Source organism: Solenopsis invicta, chromosome 5, assembly GCF_016802725.1.
Source record: "Solenopsis invicta isolate M01_SB chromosome 5, UNIL_Sinv_3.0, whole genome shotgun sequence".
Lineage (NCBI taxonomy): Eukaryota > Metazoa > Arthropoda > Insecta > Hymenoptera > Formicidae > Solenopsis > Solenopsis invicta.
In genome coordinates, this window is record NC_052668.1 from 16,351,561 (window position 1) to 16,367,885 (window position 16,325).

The 16,325-nt window shown below is 38.8% G+C and overlaps 2 protein-coding genes across 5 annotated transcripts in view; one reads left to right on the forward strand and one right to left on the reverse strand.

Annotated features, from left to right (window-relative positions):
* Positions 1-16,325, reverse strand: part of LOC105205832 (protein timeless homolog) — a 118,105-nt gene that overhangs the window by 64,244 nt on the left and 37,536 nt on the right. The window lies entirely within an intron of this gene.
* Positions 5,617-10,513, forward strand: LOC105205831. The gene has a single exon (XM_011175360.3). The coding sequence runs from the start codon at positions 5,970-5,972 to the stop codon at positions 8,733-8,735; it is 2,766 nt and encodes a 921-aa protein (XP_011173662.1). The 5' UTR covers positions 5,617-5,969; the 3' UTR covers positions 8,736-10,513.

Sequence of the window (16,325 nt, forward strand, 5' to 3'; positions counted from 1 at the left end):
GCCGTGACTTCCTGCCGCCACGTAAACCCCCGGCCGAAAAAAAGACTTCGACGTGTTCGCCACCACGTTCTCGTTCCTTTCGTTCCCGTCCGACCGCGTCCTACTTTGAGACCAGGAATTTTCTATTTCCTTGGGTATCGCAGGATCAACGCGAATTCTTGGAATTGATGCCGGGAAAGGGTGTCCCCGACTTTTAAATTGTCTTTATCAATCCTTCAGCAGGTGAGGCGTGTGAGAAATTGATATCGAAACAACGCTCAATAGCGTTGCGCGACAACGTGCGTCGAATCGAAACAGAGTTGTCGAGAACTACCGACAATTATTCTGATTTTCAACTTCTCGAGTGTACACACTACCCGGTACAATTAGGTGCTTATAGTGCAAGTGCTTCTTTGAACTAATGGCGGATTAAGTGTTCGCTCGAAAGAGGAGAAAGACTTTCCCTCGGGTAATGAATTGTACGTAAATATATCCCGGAGACAACTTGGAAACTTTTTTTCCCTCCCTTTAAACGCTGTCAAGCGCTTTAAATATTTACAGAAAAGTGACCTCGGTTAAGAATCTATCTGTGAATATACACAGAAGAATTGAATGTATTTGCGATCGCACTGAGAAAGCACACTAAATTTTCTCTCTTGCAGCCATAAGAGAGATCTTTGCGAGCACTGTACACTAAATTTCATCCTAGGAATAAAAGGATTTGGAAAAAGTTCTTCGAAAAAATTACGATGAGACAGTACATTACATAATTTGATTATTATCTCCATTACTAATAAATTGAATCCCTTTCTATTTAACAATGAAAAGATATCACATATTTTGTTTCTATATTAAAATAAATAAATAAATACGAATAACATCTTTTCTTTATTAAAAAAGTTTTGTACGTAAATATTGTAACTCGGATAAATAAAACTTCACTGCTTTGTTATAGTGCAACATCAGCTGAATGAGAAGAAAAAAAATTTCGCGATCGACACAACAAACAACATTTTTGAAAAAACAACAGCTACACGACATAACCAAGCTGTATGCTCAACGCACCTATATAATCGAATTTCAATGCAAAGCACATAAAAATAATTTAACTTAATAAAGATTTAAAATAAACTGGAATAGATGTTTATCAAAATATGATACAGTGGATTCAATTAGCAATGCAATTTAGATGAAAAAACATAAAGAAAAATTTCCTAGAAGAAAATATGCATCAATTTTTGACGATACTATATTTTATTATTCTATTTAATTAAAAAATATTATTTTAGTTTATTAATTATTTATCGTAAACGAATGCTTTTCATCGTAAAACGAGAATTTCGAGATTAAATTTTATATGCTTATTTTAAAGATGAACTGATTAATCTCCGAGATTCTGCAATATTCTGTGAGAAAGAAATGTCAATAGGAAAAGGACGAGCACACAAAATCGGTGACGGAGAAAACGATGCGACTCCACGTGTCTCCAGCACCCTCGGTGTCTCTTCGAATACTCTTTCCTGCATCTCTGGTTTCTCTCTCTCTCTCTCTTCTCTCACAAGAAGAGACATTTGGTGCAGACCATTACCCCAGTCCCGGGTGCCATCGGCCATCAGCAGCGCGTTAAAGCCGCTGCAATTACAAACTCCGACAGTCTCATCCCCTTTATTCCATGCCGCGCTCCTTCGTTCTCCTTTCACCGCTCGTTCCCACATCGCCCCTGCGTTCCTTCTACTCTTTCTCTCATTTTCTCTTTTCGGTCCCTTGCTCATTTCTCTCTCTCTCTCTCTCTCTCTCTCTCTCTCTCTCTCGCTCGCTCGCTCGCTTGCGCCACGTCGCCGCTCACCGGCCCCATTTACATTTGCCCGCTACTCTCGTAAAAGTAACTTTGTAACCCGTGCGGGCAGTAGTATCCGAGCCAGGATTCCGTCCTCTATTCCGGGGAAATTACATGTCGGTCGGCACCGCAGGCTCGAAAGAAGATTTCCCTTATCAAGCGCGCCGCTTCCTTCCACCATCCCGACTCTGTCCTCTACCGCGTACTGGATGTCCACTTACACCCAGCAATCAACCCATTCCGCGTAAAATGACACGCACACGAGAAACACGTTTTAGAGACGTATCGTTAATTCTATGTCTCACGTAGCTAATTTCCTTCATGAAAGTGTTGCGGATAAAAATGAAAACGTACGACTGACACAAAAAATTCAAGCCACGATGAAACGTGATATATGTTTCCACGATTTTGCTAAGCAGCAGCGAGATCATCTCTCACAATCGATGTATTTTCATTTATCTTTCAAGCATTATTAAGATATAAAAAGAGAAATTTATCAATAAGTTCTGTCATAATACAAGAATTTATTAAATTACTTCATATGTGATTTCAACAATTAATTAAAATTATTGATATATAATATCTATATCTATGCAATATAAATTGAAAATTCACGATTATTTATTGCAAAGTTGCGTCCCATTTTGCAACGTGTAATTTCGATTCTCAAGTGAAATCTTTAACTAGAGCGCACAAATCGGTTTTCGATATGCTTTAAATGCTGTATAGTACATTGAATATTTTGAAATATCGGGCGCGCTCGCGCAATAAAAAACATTGGAGAGATACGGTAATACTTAAATGAGCGAAGAAGTTTGAACGTCCCAGCGCGCATCAGATAGAGTGCTTCGTGAAATCGTTCAAAAAGTATTGGAATGGCTGCATGATCGCAATGTTTACTCGTACCTCTCGAACGCGACGTATCAACCACTCTGGAAAGTCGGAAATTTCTGGTATTCGATGAAATTGTCGCATCGCAAATGTCGGCCCATCGATATTCTATGGCCGCTTAGAGCGATTAAATCATCGCGCGCAACTACCAGCACCGAAGTGACATGGATTTTTCAGGTCAATTTGCAGAGCTCTTAATCGGAGATGAGCATGTGCAGAGTCAATGTTGGCGCGCATAATTAATCGTTTACATGTGCAAACAAGAAACGCGTTTTGATACAAATAAACTTAATTATTTTTACATTTGAGATAATGTAGAGATGCACTTGTAAAATAAATCTACAAAAATACTATGAGCGCAAAACTCTCTAATGCAGAAAACGCTATTAATATTTATTGATAATCAACGAAATGTTTTATCTATCTAATTAAAGATGATCTCTGTTTAATCACAGCTGGGTCTTAGTGCTGATATTTTTTATATGATTTTATACATTTTCAAGTTTATCAAATCGCGCGTCAAATAAATTTTCGATCTTAAATTGTGTGCTATACACATTTTTAAATTGAATGAGAGTAGTAATGTCGCAGTATTGAACTGATCAACGCACAGTAAATTTATAATAAATGTTAATATATAGTCTCAAATTAATCAATTTAGTAAATAAACTGAATAAATTTTTCTTAAACTTTATCAGTTTATTAAATTGTCCGACAATCAGTTTAATATTGTAATATTACTACTCTCGTTCAACTTGAAACTTGTTTAACACATCATTTAAGATCGAAAATTTTTTCGACGTGCGGTTTGATAAATTTAAAAATGTATATAAAATCAGAAAAAATATCAGTATGAGGATCCAGCTACGACCAACCAAAGTTTATGTCCAACGTTTTCATATATATGTTATAATCCATGGTCTTTTATTATTAATTATATTTTGATATTTTTTTATTATTTATCTCATGCGTGATTCTTACGATACCATTTAAAAGCATGATCCATTTGTTATACTTCTTTCCATTATGGTGCTTCTGTATAATACATATATTCTACATAATGGATTTTATTCCTGCAGTATACAATATTTATATCTTTGATATGAAATGCCGCGGACTGAAATCTGTGTTATATTTCTGTACGCCGAACACGTTTATTCCAAATTCTATTTATAAAACGAACCACAAGACTTTTCCAAGGACAGGCGACGATTGTTATTCCGTCTCAAAAGATCCCCTTTAATCGATGATTTATCTGCGGGTCAAACAGATAACTGCTTTAGCTTTTGTGCTTCTTTCGCGCCGATATTCCACGATAGTCACGGCCGCCGTTTCATCGGACACCGTGGAAATCTCTCTTTAAGTCCGGCGGCTCAGGCGTTTAACCCCGTGGTAATGGTAACGGTGTCAGTGATCGGCGAATCGATATATACTATATCGAAAATGCCGACGCTACACCGAGATCATTGCGGTTCGATTGCTCGGCTAGGACCAGCAAGTAATACGACGGTGCCGCAGGGATTACGCGGACAGAGAGATACGAATTTATGGAACCCGAAAACGTTCGTGTTCTCAGCGAACTAGACGCTGAATACTTGCACGCACGTTGCACATCAAATATACATATAATACGTACACATGTACGTACATACATTCCGTGTGTGTGTACTCGCTCTTTCATTAAAAATATTGGATATATGATCAAGTCGCTACGACTGTATCAATATCCAGAGCAAAAATATCAGAAGTGTTCATGAAAAATGCGCTGATATTGAAATTGATTCTGTTAGTAAAAAAAGAAGATGACCGTGTCACATTATGATGTAACGACTGTGCATTATGCAGCAATGCAAGTGGAAAAAAAGCTTGAACTTCTGTCCTTTAGAATTATGATAAAATAATGTGACGGATGGTAATTCAAGCGGAAAAAATAATAAATAGATATTATGGATAGATATTAGTACAATAACGTAACGCTAAGGCATACGGATACGTGCGAAGAGATATTATCTGACCTTTTACCTTATTCCGTGAGAACTGCATCTTTGCACCTATGTAACCTCGGCACGCGAATCGAATCTAAGAAAGCCCACTAGCTGAAACTCATGAAACTGCCGGAGAAGTTTTAGTTGGATTAGTAACTTAGTGCGTGCTTATTGTCTTAACGAGTATCTATAATATTTCCTGGAACATCTTCGCGGTTGTTCCAAGGATGAGGGTAAGCCACATACGCTAGCCACTTGGTTAATTGCGTTGCATTAAGTATTCAAGCAAACGTAACGATCTAATGATTCGATATATTATTTTAAATCATATACCTAATAAATGATAAAAAATGTCAAGTAGACACAAATGGAATATTTTTTCTCGTTAACAAAAAATAAAATTATAAAATAAACTTCTTCTTTTTAGCAGTAGCGCGCTTTGTATTTATGACTTCATTAATAATGTCAGAAGTAATACTTGTAAAATTGTTGCAATTTAAAAAGCGATAATAGGACAAAATGGAGCCAAATGGAATGGAGTAAAGGAAGACGAGGAAAGTTCGCGAGGCAGCAGCAGCTAGTCGGCCGGTAGCAAGGGTAGTTGGTAAAATCGTAGGATACCGGCTCTACGCGTCACTACGCTGTCAGAGGACGCAAGCGCGCTCGCGCCCCTTATCGAGTTCGAGAGCAAAAGCGACGGCTGCCGGTAGTGGTGGCGATGGCGATGGTTGTAGTAGTGGTGTTGGTGCCGTATATGGACCGGTATATAGGGGGAAGATACGGCAAAAGGGTGGAATGGTTGTAGGTGGCGGCACACAACCGAGTTCGGAGACAGAGGGGGAGAGCGGCGTTGAGGGTGAGAGTGCGAGAGGGATAGAAGCCGACGGAAGGGTAGGAAGACGAAACGCGGGGTGGAAGAGAGAAGAGAAGAGAAGCGACATGGAGGGTGGCGGGCGCAGCTACGAGTCGGGCGCCGCAGTGTTTGTCAGTCCTTCGTATGGACATCACGTTCGACAAGACTGATAATACCTGCCGGTATTGGCATCCGTATATAAGCCGTATAACGTTTTTGGCGGCATCAATCATCGACGATAGCCGCCAACGTCGATCGCGCATCAATTCCGTCCCGTAGATGAACTCGCGGCTGTGGCACGCGCTCCCGCGATCCCCGGTGGTATCATCATCTCGCGCGCCTCGTCACTCTGTCCACGAGCGGACGAGCGCCGCGAGATCTTTACGGACAGTGGACGAGATGTGAAGACGTCGCCTTGGAAGCGATGTGGCTTCCGTTTGTGCTGCTCGCCTTCATGGCGAGCGGTTCCGCCTGTCCCGATCTCTGCGAGTGTCATCAAAATGACGCCGAGAAAAACGACGCGTCGGTTTTGCTGGATGTAACGTGTCGCGGTCGCGTACCCGGTCTATCGGAATTACCCGCGATAGTGAGAAGTTTGTCGGTGAACAGTGCCGAAGGACCGGACGTTTATGTCCTCCTCGACGAGCTGGATGCCACCGACTTGGTGAACGATTTTGGGATGAACGGTGCTGCTTCGGATAATCTCAAGACGAACGACACGTCGAAGACGAACGACACGTCGTCGTCGGAGGAGTCGACGAGCGCAACAGAGATTTTACCGTATCTGGTCGAGTTCACAGTGACAAATTGTTCGTTGGTGTCGTTGAACGCGTCCTGGCACGGTTTCGAGCGCTTGAAGTCGTTAAATCTGTCGTGCAACAACTTGCCGCGAGTAAGGGACGTGCTGGTGATCCGTGTGATGAATCTAAGCGAGTTGGCGTGCCTAGATCTGTCGGAGAATTCGTTATCGGACATCAGTGTTGGCTCTTTCAGGACGCTCGTCGGTCTCGTGCGACTGAGTTTACGTAAAAACGCGATCAGTACGGTAGACGAGGACGCGTTTCGCGGTCTCGATCGATTGGAGTTTCTCGATCTATCGGACAACAGGTTGGCCGACTTGCCGGATAGTGCACTAACGCCGCTATATTCCTTGCAAAAACTAGATCTTAGCGGTAACCAGCTGCAAGTCTTGGGCGCCAGGTGGTTCGAAAGTCTCGACAGATTGAGGGAACTCGACGTTTCACGAAATGGACTGGCTAGAGCAGCCTCGGGAACGTTGCAACCCTTACCGGGATTATCTATTCTAAGGCTAGCGGAAAATCCGCTAAAGGAGAGAGACGTATCTCTATTATTGGGTACCGGAAGAAGATTGGAAACGGTGGATGCGTCTCGTATTGGGTTAGCGCGAGTTCCAGCGGCTTTGACGCGATCGGTCAGGGCACTCAGACTCGCTGGTAACAGACTGACTACCATTCGTAGTGGTGACTTGGATAGCTATCCATTACTGCGTTTGTTGGATATCGCCGATAATCGTTTGATGGATATCGAGAACGACGCCCTCGGACGGCTGGAAGTTTTGGAAGAGCTCGATCTATCAGGAAATATGCTTACAAAGGTACCAGGTAGTTTACCGAGTAGTCTCGTGATGCTTAAATTGCAGCAAAACGCGATAACCGCACTGAAACTCGATGATCTCAATGGTCTATGCAATTTGCGATCGTTAATGTTGAACGATAATGCCATCAATGAAATCGACGTGGGCGCGCTCGGTCAACTGCCTTTGCTCGCCGAGCTGGATCTATCCGATAACCCTATCAAAGCGTTATCAACTAATACTCTAAGTGGACCGAGTAATCTAACGAAGCTACGAATGTCAGGTCTAACGTCGCTTCAACGACATCAGGAAGAACAAAGCGATATGGCGTTCCCAGTACCGACCCCGGAGCATTTGGTAATGTTAGATGTGTCACGTAGTCCGGTTCTTGCGGGACAGTTACTGGCGGATGATGCTGCATTATCCGCCTGCAAGAGCCTGATAGAGCTAAATCTCTCGGCGACCAACATCAGCACCGTCAGATCCGACGTCGCGTACATGTTGCCGCAGTTGCGCGTTCTTAGGCTCGGGAAGAACAATTGGAATTGCACGGAGGATCTCTACTGGTTAGGCGAGTGGGTCAGACAACACCGCGAACCGAATCAAGAGTATCAAACAGCGCGATGTTCCAATCCACGAAAATTGGCGGGATTATTTTTGCACGAGCTGCCATCACCGCCAAATTTCGTTTCCACGACCGCGGGAATCGTCGCGACAGCGACGACAAGCACCTCCGTTACCCTATCTATCGGCTTCACGCTCGAACATACGTCGAATACTGATCAGCCAAACGTCACGGTGTCTTCCAATATCGAAGATGCGAATTCCGACGGCAACGTCACGGATCTTCTCATGCTATCTTCCGTAAACGCGAAAACCGAATCAAAAATGGTAGCTGACTCGGATTTTCTCTCCACCGCGGAAACTGTCAGCGCAACGACAGAGCCGAAAAAAACACCGCAAATCTATGAGGCGCCGACATCCTTCCGTAACGTAACGTCGTCCATCACAACGCGAATGAGCGAGGAACAGGAACGAAAGAACGATAAAACAAATCGTATCTCGATGGATCAGAATTTAATCAAGCACATCGTCGTTCCGACCTCTCGGGCACCGAGCAACCCCAAGCTATCCATTATGAGAATGGGAGACGCGGAGTCGCGTTCGCAAACTTTCGATAACCGAGCCGACAGTGGGGTGCGAAAAAATGACAGGATGAGCAAAGTTGCCGCGTCAGGCGTCGGCGAAATCTTCTCGTCGGGATCTTCGAACGTGGGAAGGAAAATGATCGAGAAGCACTCGGGCAGCATGAACAATGCAACGGCAAAGGCTAACGTGGCATCGGACGAGCGCGACTCGAAGACGATAGCGGAAGAATTGAACAGCCGAGCAACCGATTCTGGCGCTAGAGTGTCCGAGGCTTTATCCGCCGGTGCCCATCCCGGAATGTTGGTGTTGGTCGGTGCGGCCCTTGGCGCCGTCGCAGCACTGACCGTCGTGCTTTCACGAAGAGCAACGGTGCACCGGACGGACAGGTATCATCGTCACGAGAACATCGAAGTGCACACTCTCACGCCTACTACCGAGCTTTGGTGACCAGAATCGGAATACGTCTGTCTGTTCGAGAGAGACAGGCGGCTAGACACCGAGAATCGTGACCGAGAGGCGTCGATTCTGCCTCAACGATCGACAAGTCCACGATTGATCGATGTGTGTTTGAGGAAGATCCTCAAGTAACCCATAGCGTCGGCGATCGAAAGCGTGCATCCTATTATTGCGACGAGATCTAAGTGGATCTGTCGAGGAGAGGTACGATAACTGAAGTGTTAATCAGAAAGTTGGAAGGATTCTCTTGACTGGGGAAACCACGGGGAAAGGACGAGCGACTAAACGTCGAAGTTGGGAACGAGATACTCCGAGCTAATCCGTATCGCTTCGGAAACCGCCAATACGCCGCGGATTACGCGAGGAGCAATATCAGAAGAAATTATTTCGACGTAACTTAAAACTTTGTATAATTTGAAACCAACGAAAGGAAGATGGACAACTGTCGTAAGATTATTGTGACTACGAAAAATCTGCAGTGATGTAATTAGAAACGGGATGTTCGTGTAAATTCTAACGGATATGAACAAAAGTGTTACTTACAAAATCAATCTGTAATTATGTATCTGGCTTATCGAGTTCTTTGAAAATCGCGCGCGGCTCAGTATGTAAAGTCATCCAAACGTCGATATCGATACAGTCTCTCGATGGAAAGAATACCCGACGACGACACTGTACAAACTCCATCAACGATGGAGATACGGACGTCAAGTATTGTAACCAAGACGTTAAAAGCATGAGCGAGAATCACCGCGTTATTTCGTATAAATTCTGACGTATATAAACACATTCGGTGCTACACATGTCCATCGAGAAACACTAGACGCGTACTATACGGGCGAAAAACTCGGAGAAAAAAAATGCGTGTAAAAAATTCGGTACTACTTCAACATACATCGCGGGGGATCGGCATCGAAATCTCGATCTCCTTTGTAATAAATGTCAATCGTAGGAGAAAAGATACGAACGAAACTAAACGGTATTATATGCGTGAGAGACTGTAACTGTAAGCCCGTCAAAACCCTCATTGGTGTTTGATGTCTTCTGATTTCGGTATCGCGCATACGCAGTCATCGCAGACGTGTCATACTTGAGTGGCAATAACCACAAGCGAGCGGATTTAACGATTTAGCTGATTGGCTTGGAGTCAGACCGATAAATTGGACACAGTGACAATAATAATGGTTACATGCCGCGCCTCAAGAGCTTGACTCTTCGCGGTTCGCTCAATTCCTGAGGAAACTATTGTGACTGAAATGAAGTGCGAGTGTAATAAAAGTAGGACGAAAGCATAAAGCTAGAGAAAGATAGAAAAACGTGAACGTGGTAGAGAAGCAGGTAGGATAACGCCAAAATGCAGAATGTAGGAGATGAAAAATTCGCGGTGGCAAATAGTATGCTTGAATGATGAAACCAGACGGGAGGCCAGAGAGTGTTAGATGAAAGAATTTTTATCGAACGGCGTGTGCGTGTGCGAGAGATCGAGCGTAAGAGAAAGGGAGATTAATTCGAGAAACGCTCGAATACAGGAAAACGGGATGTACAGAAATATTGCTTCCGTACTTAATTCCATTAAGCTTGATGAGTTGTCAAGACTTCTCAACAAATACAAAAATGTAAGAAAGGATGCGTGCGAGAGAAAGTGAGAGACAGAAAGAACGAGAGCGAGAGAGCAAATAGACAAAATAATGAAGAGGCTAAATATTATCTTTCTTAAAATAACCAGTGTCAAAGTACCGCTATAATAATAAACCAATGTACAAAGATGCATGTTCGATCTTATTTTCTCTTTGCCTTCGTCATATTATCGTCTTCTCTATTCTTTGTTTAAATATAAAATATTTCATATGCAGAATGTTTCACAAATAATAACAGAACATGTACGTAAATATTTTTAAAAAAATATTTAAAAAAATATATATTTCACTTTATTATACACTTATTAATATATGCATAAATATTAAAAAATATATATATTGAAAAATACAAGATTTTCATTTCATTTCATTCTAAATAAAATAAATGTAATCTTGCAAAAAAAAAACAACTTTATACTATACAAGTTCATGTGTTCGTAAAACTCGTATTTTTATGTTAATTTAATTATAATTTATATAAGAGATCCTGTTAATTTGATTATCAAAAATGGACATTGAAAAGATTTATTTGACAGTAAGAATCGATATATTAAATAGGTAAGTAAATTGATTTGTTTTATATATATGCATAGATATATATTATTATACGTGTCCAAAACATCGCACTTTATCTGAACTAGTATTCTCGTGAATGCTTCACTAAATTTTAATGTCAGAGATATTATTACCGTGCCTGACATTTTTAGAATTGAAACTATTTCGTTGCAATTAGAAAGTAATTGCCAAAAAAAAGAATATTATAAATTGTAAATTCTTAAGTGCTTCCAACAACATTTACGTCAAAGTAAATTAATAAACAAAAAAAGAACTGATAATAAGAGTATTATTTCCTCTGTCAGAAAATAAAAATCGTTTGCAAGCTTCCTTTCTGCTTTAATAAAATTGAATCCCAATTATTAATTAAGTAATAATTGCACGGGAACAAATAATGTTCCATATAAAAAAATATTTGCTTTTCCATACAGAGATAAACAAACTCGTCTGAATTGCATATTTATTTTTGTTCTTAAAAGATTTCAATTATTATCAGATTCATATCAGCGCCCCCACAATTTGCCATACATTAATTAAGGTAATGCAAAGCAAGACAAATATTTATCTCATTGATTATAATCTGATTAACTCCAGCAATAACCACAAAAATATCTCTGCTGTATATTCCACAAGATTATAATTCAAATGCATTAAATAGAATTATTAATTAATTAAATATGAAATGTATTTTAATAATTAATAATTTCTTGTAAAATACAAAGTAAACGTGCACAAGTAACAGTCACTTCGAAACATTTAATAAATTCTGCAAGACTTTCCGTAAGATTATTTAAAGACCAAAGCTAAATCGCAGGATCTCATAATGACGCAAATGTAATTTTATAGATAATTCAAAACGTTACCGCTTTATTACATGCCTGCCGGTGAGTTTCTGAACAACGATAATAATGAGTTAGGGCGGCAACAAGGAAAAACGATATTTACAGAGCATATTGAATACAGCGATTCTGAAAGACGGGCAACCCTGTAGTTTAAATTTCCTCTAAAATAACTCGTCGTAAGAAGTGCAACTAGGAAATTTAATCACCGTATAGCGGCTCTCGATTCACCCCAGGGCCACAGAACTGGCGAATTCAGTAACATCTTGCAGAAGTTCGTTATCCCTACTCTCTCTTGTACCACCGTGTCGGTTTACCAAGACGCCCGTACTATTTCGTAATATTGACTTCATCGATGAAAAACAGAATCCAGTTTGGAACTCATCTGCATAGCGATCCCAGCGCAATTACTCCTTTCACGCGCGGATATTGTATAGTGTGTGTGTTATTGCACTCAAACAGTATGGCGAATAGTCCACGAGAAAAATAATCATCAAAAATAAAAAGCGACAAAAAATTTTCAATATGTTGTGTATGAATAAAAAACACTATACACTACTGTAATCTCTAAAAGAGTTGAACAATATATATGCAAGCAGGACAAACATATAAATAAAATAAGAAGTAAAAAAAAAATAGATAAAAGTCTATGAAAAATCTCGACACGATTAGAACGCATCGTTTAATGTGCACAAGAGGTTGCTGGAACCGTTAGTTCTTTATGATACTTTAGCTTTTACATTTTTTAAACTTGATTAGAGTTACAATTATATTCGTACCAATTTGTATTGACACATGCAATAAAAAGCGTATTGCAATTTCGAACTCAATTGCACATCGATCCCAACACAATTACTCTTTTCCCAACGGGAGATTGCAAGCTGGGTTGTTACATACGATACACGCCAATCATTATAGAACGGAAACGTGCCTGAAAAGGCTGCCATTCATATTTTACAAGATCAATCGCATCGATATGAAGTGCGTAATGAGGGTGAAATCATTTCACAGGCAAATAAAGATATATATGTTAATTCGTTAGATGTGATTTGGAATGGTATGTATTCCTATGAGAAATTTTTGCGGAAAATTGCATAAACATTTCACATGTTGCCTCTTAAATCATTCAAAGAAAAAAAGGATTGTCTAAATTACTTAACAACACATATAACGGTTAATTGTTATCTCTGACCGGAGATTACCTATTCATCATTCGTATAAGATAATTTATACATGAAACATGGCGAAATGCACTTTCACACAAGTACTCTTGATTAAATGTGCGTAGTTATAGTCGCTGTGGTGATGCAACAGCACGTCATACAAATAAGAGACATTTTGTTACGCAAATTGGCCTACGAATTCACTTGTGGAATTGTTTGGCAAACGGCAAATTCAATCAACCTACTTACCGTCTAACGTCATACTAAATTTATTATTCATAAAGTCAACAAAACTATCTAAATTTATATTTTCTAAATTTATGCGCGCAATGTCGCCATGTTCGCAATGTCTCTGTGCAATATCTCCCAAATATCCATACAACTATTTTTAGCAAATGAATTATTTCATTGACTGACATACGGATATAACCAAAGTAAAATTTAACTTAATAAGTTGTGAACCAACTTTTCCAAATGTAAAACTTGACAAGCAAAGTATTTACAGAATTTTAAGTTTCATCTTCCGCGATTTTAATTCTTTCTACCAATATAGTTCAAAATAAAATTAAACCAAAAATCTGTAAAAAAAAGTTTTAATAAAAATGAATCGAAAAAAGGCTCAAAAATTCTACTCGAAATAACTCTAACACTTTTTTGCCATTCGTATTATCAGTAAAATGTATTTTAATATACTTTATAACATGTATAATTTGTGTGAAATTTATACATATAACAGTTCGTCTTTAAAAGTCCCTTCAAGGCAACGACAGTTGAGTCTGTAAATTGTGAAACATCCTATACATAAATACAATAAAAAGTACTTGACTCGAGCCAATTACCGTTTATTAGAGATAGAGTTAGCTGAACTAATCTCAACAGTCGGCACAGAAGCACGGATGTTTGCTGTTTCAGCTAGATAGTAAGAGAAACGTAACTCTCTGAACACAGTAGCATTGATCGAGAGCCGCTATGACACTTTCTGTACAAAGGAGAGAGCACCGGCGACGCCAAGGTAAACTAGGTCTTCATGGTAGGAGAAGCAGAGATCCTCTTCATCGCGTCTGCGATCGCCGCAAACCGCCACCCTACTCGTTGCGCTCTTTCCGATCGCATGCTCTACAAGCTTTGCAGTCTTTTTATTTACCTTACGGTTCCCATCATGTTACCCACCGCGGAATTCTAGCGACAATTTAATACAATACAGCTAACATCGAGTGTCCAAGCAATCAAAAATATTTCAAATAATTTAAAAGGAAAAACGCAGTATGTATCCCGTAGATTTTGAAAAGTTCGATATAGAGTTTGATGTAAAAGTAAAACAATGAGAGAATAGTGTGATTGTAACTATCATAATTTAACTATAATTTATAGTTATTTTCGATACTAACTATATATTTATGATTGTTTTAATTATATAAATTATAGCTATCAGGTATAACTACAAATATTTAAAAAATAGTTATAATTATTACAATTGTAATTGCACTTACTACATAAAAATATTTATTTTATTTTTACCATTTATATCGTAATATTTTACTATATTAATATTTGAAATTATCGTAAATTTAGTCATAAATGCAAAACACTTCTTTCATTGTCAGTATACGTACACGAAAAAAATAATTTTGCTCAAAAATTTAAAAATTCAGCTAGACACAGATCTGAAAATAAATTTATTATAATTATGTAAAATACTCAAGCTCATTGATAAAATATTAACATTTTTTGCATCCCTTTATGCTTGTGAACTTGCTTTATAATTATTTTGATAACCCAACAAAATTATTTTCAGATTTGTATTTATCTCAATTTTTAGATATTTCAGTAAAATCGTTCTTTTCGTACCATTCAGGTGCCAACAGATCAAAGAGTAACAAGATTTAAAAGCTTGGAATTGCATGCGAGACAGATATCACAATAAATGGCCGAAGCATTACAGAATCAGTCTGTAGTTGTAGCGCCTAAGGCGTTAATTCTCTCGAGCCCGCAGTTTTTATTAAATGATATAAAAATTTTAAAAATAATTTCATATATGTTAATCTTCTTAAATAATTTACTTAATTTGTATTTTTCAAATAAATAAATTTTTAAAAATATTTTTTTTCTTTGAATAAAAAAAATATATATTTTTAAGAAAAAAAAGATATTATCAGTCAAATAGAAACAAGAAATCTTTTAACTTCAACCCTTGACCCATTGGCATCTGAATGTTACTTTTGCGACATCAAATTCTATATGTATCTTAATATCGAACTTTTCAAAATCTACGAGATAAATAAAAACAGTTACGAACTAACTCGCACATGTGTAATTTGCATAAACGATTTCTAATGTCTAATTAAAAAAAACTTTTAATAATTTCTAACAATTCTTACTCATGAAAAGAAGAAATGCAATATGCTGCAAATATTTACGAAATTTCTGTATCGAAATTAAAGGAAAAACGCTAATACAAGAAAAGTTTCTTGAAGTGGATTAGAAAAATCTTTATAACAAACAGAGTATACTTTATAAGAACAATACCTCCGCGAGTGTTTCCAGAAACTTATACGTGTGTTTCAAATAAAGTAGGAGTGAGACAATCGGAGAAGAAAAGAGCAATGCGGATTTTTCTGCCGGCCGTATAAGAAATTTCTGCCGCGATACACTAGAACTTCACGCCAATATTACCAGTTTCACAGACGTAAAGTTTTTTTACGGCTCCGCTAGTACTTTATAAAATATTACGAAAATTTGCAAGCCCGGTTGCGAACCAATGGTATACCTTAGAGAATTATTGAAATAACTTTTGTCCCCTCTAGAGAGCTCGCCGCGAAAAGAAATGTGCGATTAAAGTCGCGCTAATAAATTTAAAGATGAAAATACGCGATAGTGAAAGTTTTTAATTAATGTGAAATAAAATTGCGGAAATTCTAATGAATAAGTTATAAATACACGCAATGTGTCACAGCAAAATTATTCGAAAAGCGGCAAAAAGATATCGGATTTCTCTGAATTGTGTCGCGTATATCGGACTTTTGCATTAAAGCACTCTGCAGAAGATCCTCTTAATTAAATGAATGTACGTGTAATAGTAAATAACTTTTTGTATGCATATTTTAATTGTATTATATTTTATCGGGTACACTTGCGTGTGGCAGATAAATGTAAATTCTTCCTTCCTGAATATGCAATGTTTCAAAAGCTCGCTCGCGCTAACAACCACGTTATTTTCTACCATACTTTTCGGGAATGATTGACGAGTTTAAGCGGCGAGACTCTGAAAAATAATTAGCTGCTCTAATTGACTCCATTATTTACGCGGAAATAGCCTAGCCACCCGACGTAAAAATTCGAATTACAATGACGGTTTCGAAAGCGGGAGTATCACATAAGCACGCGTAG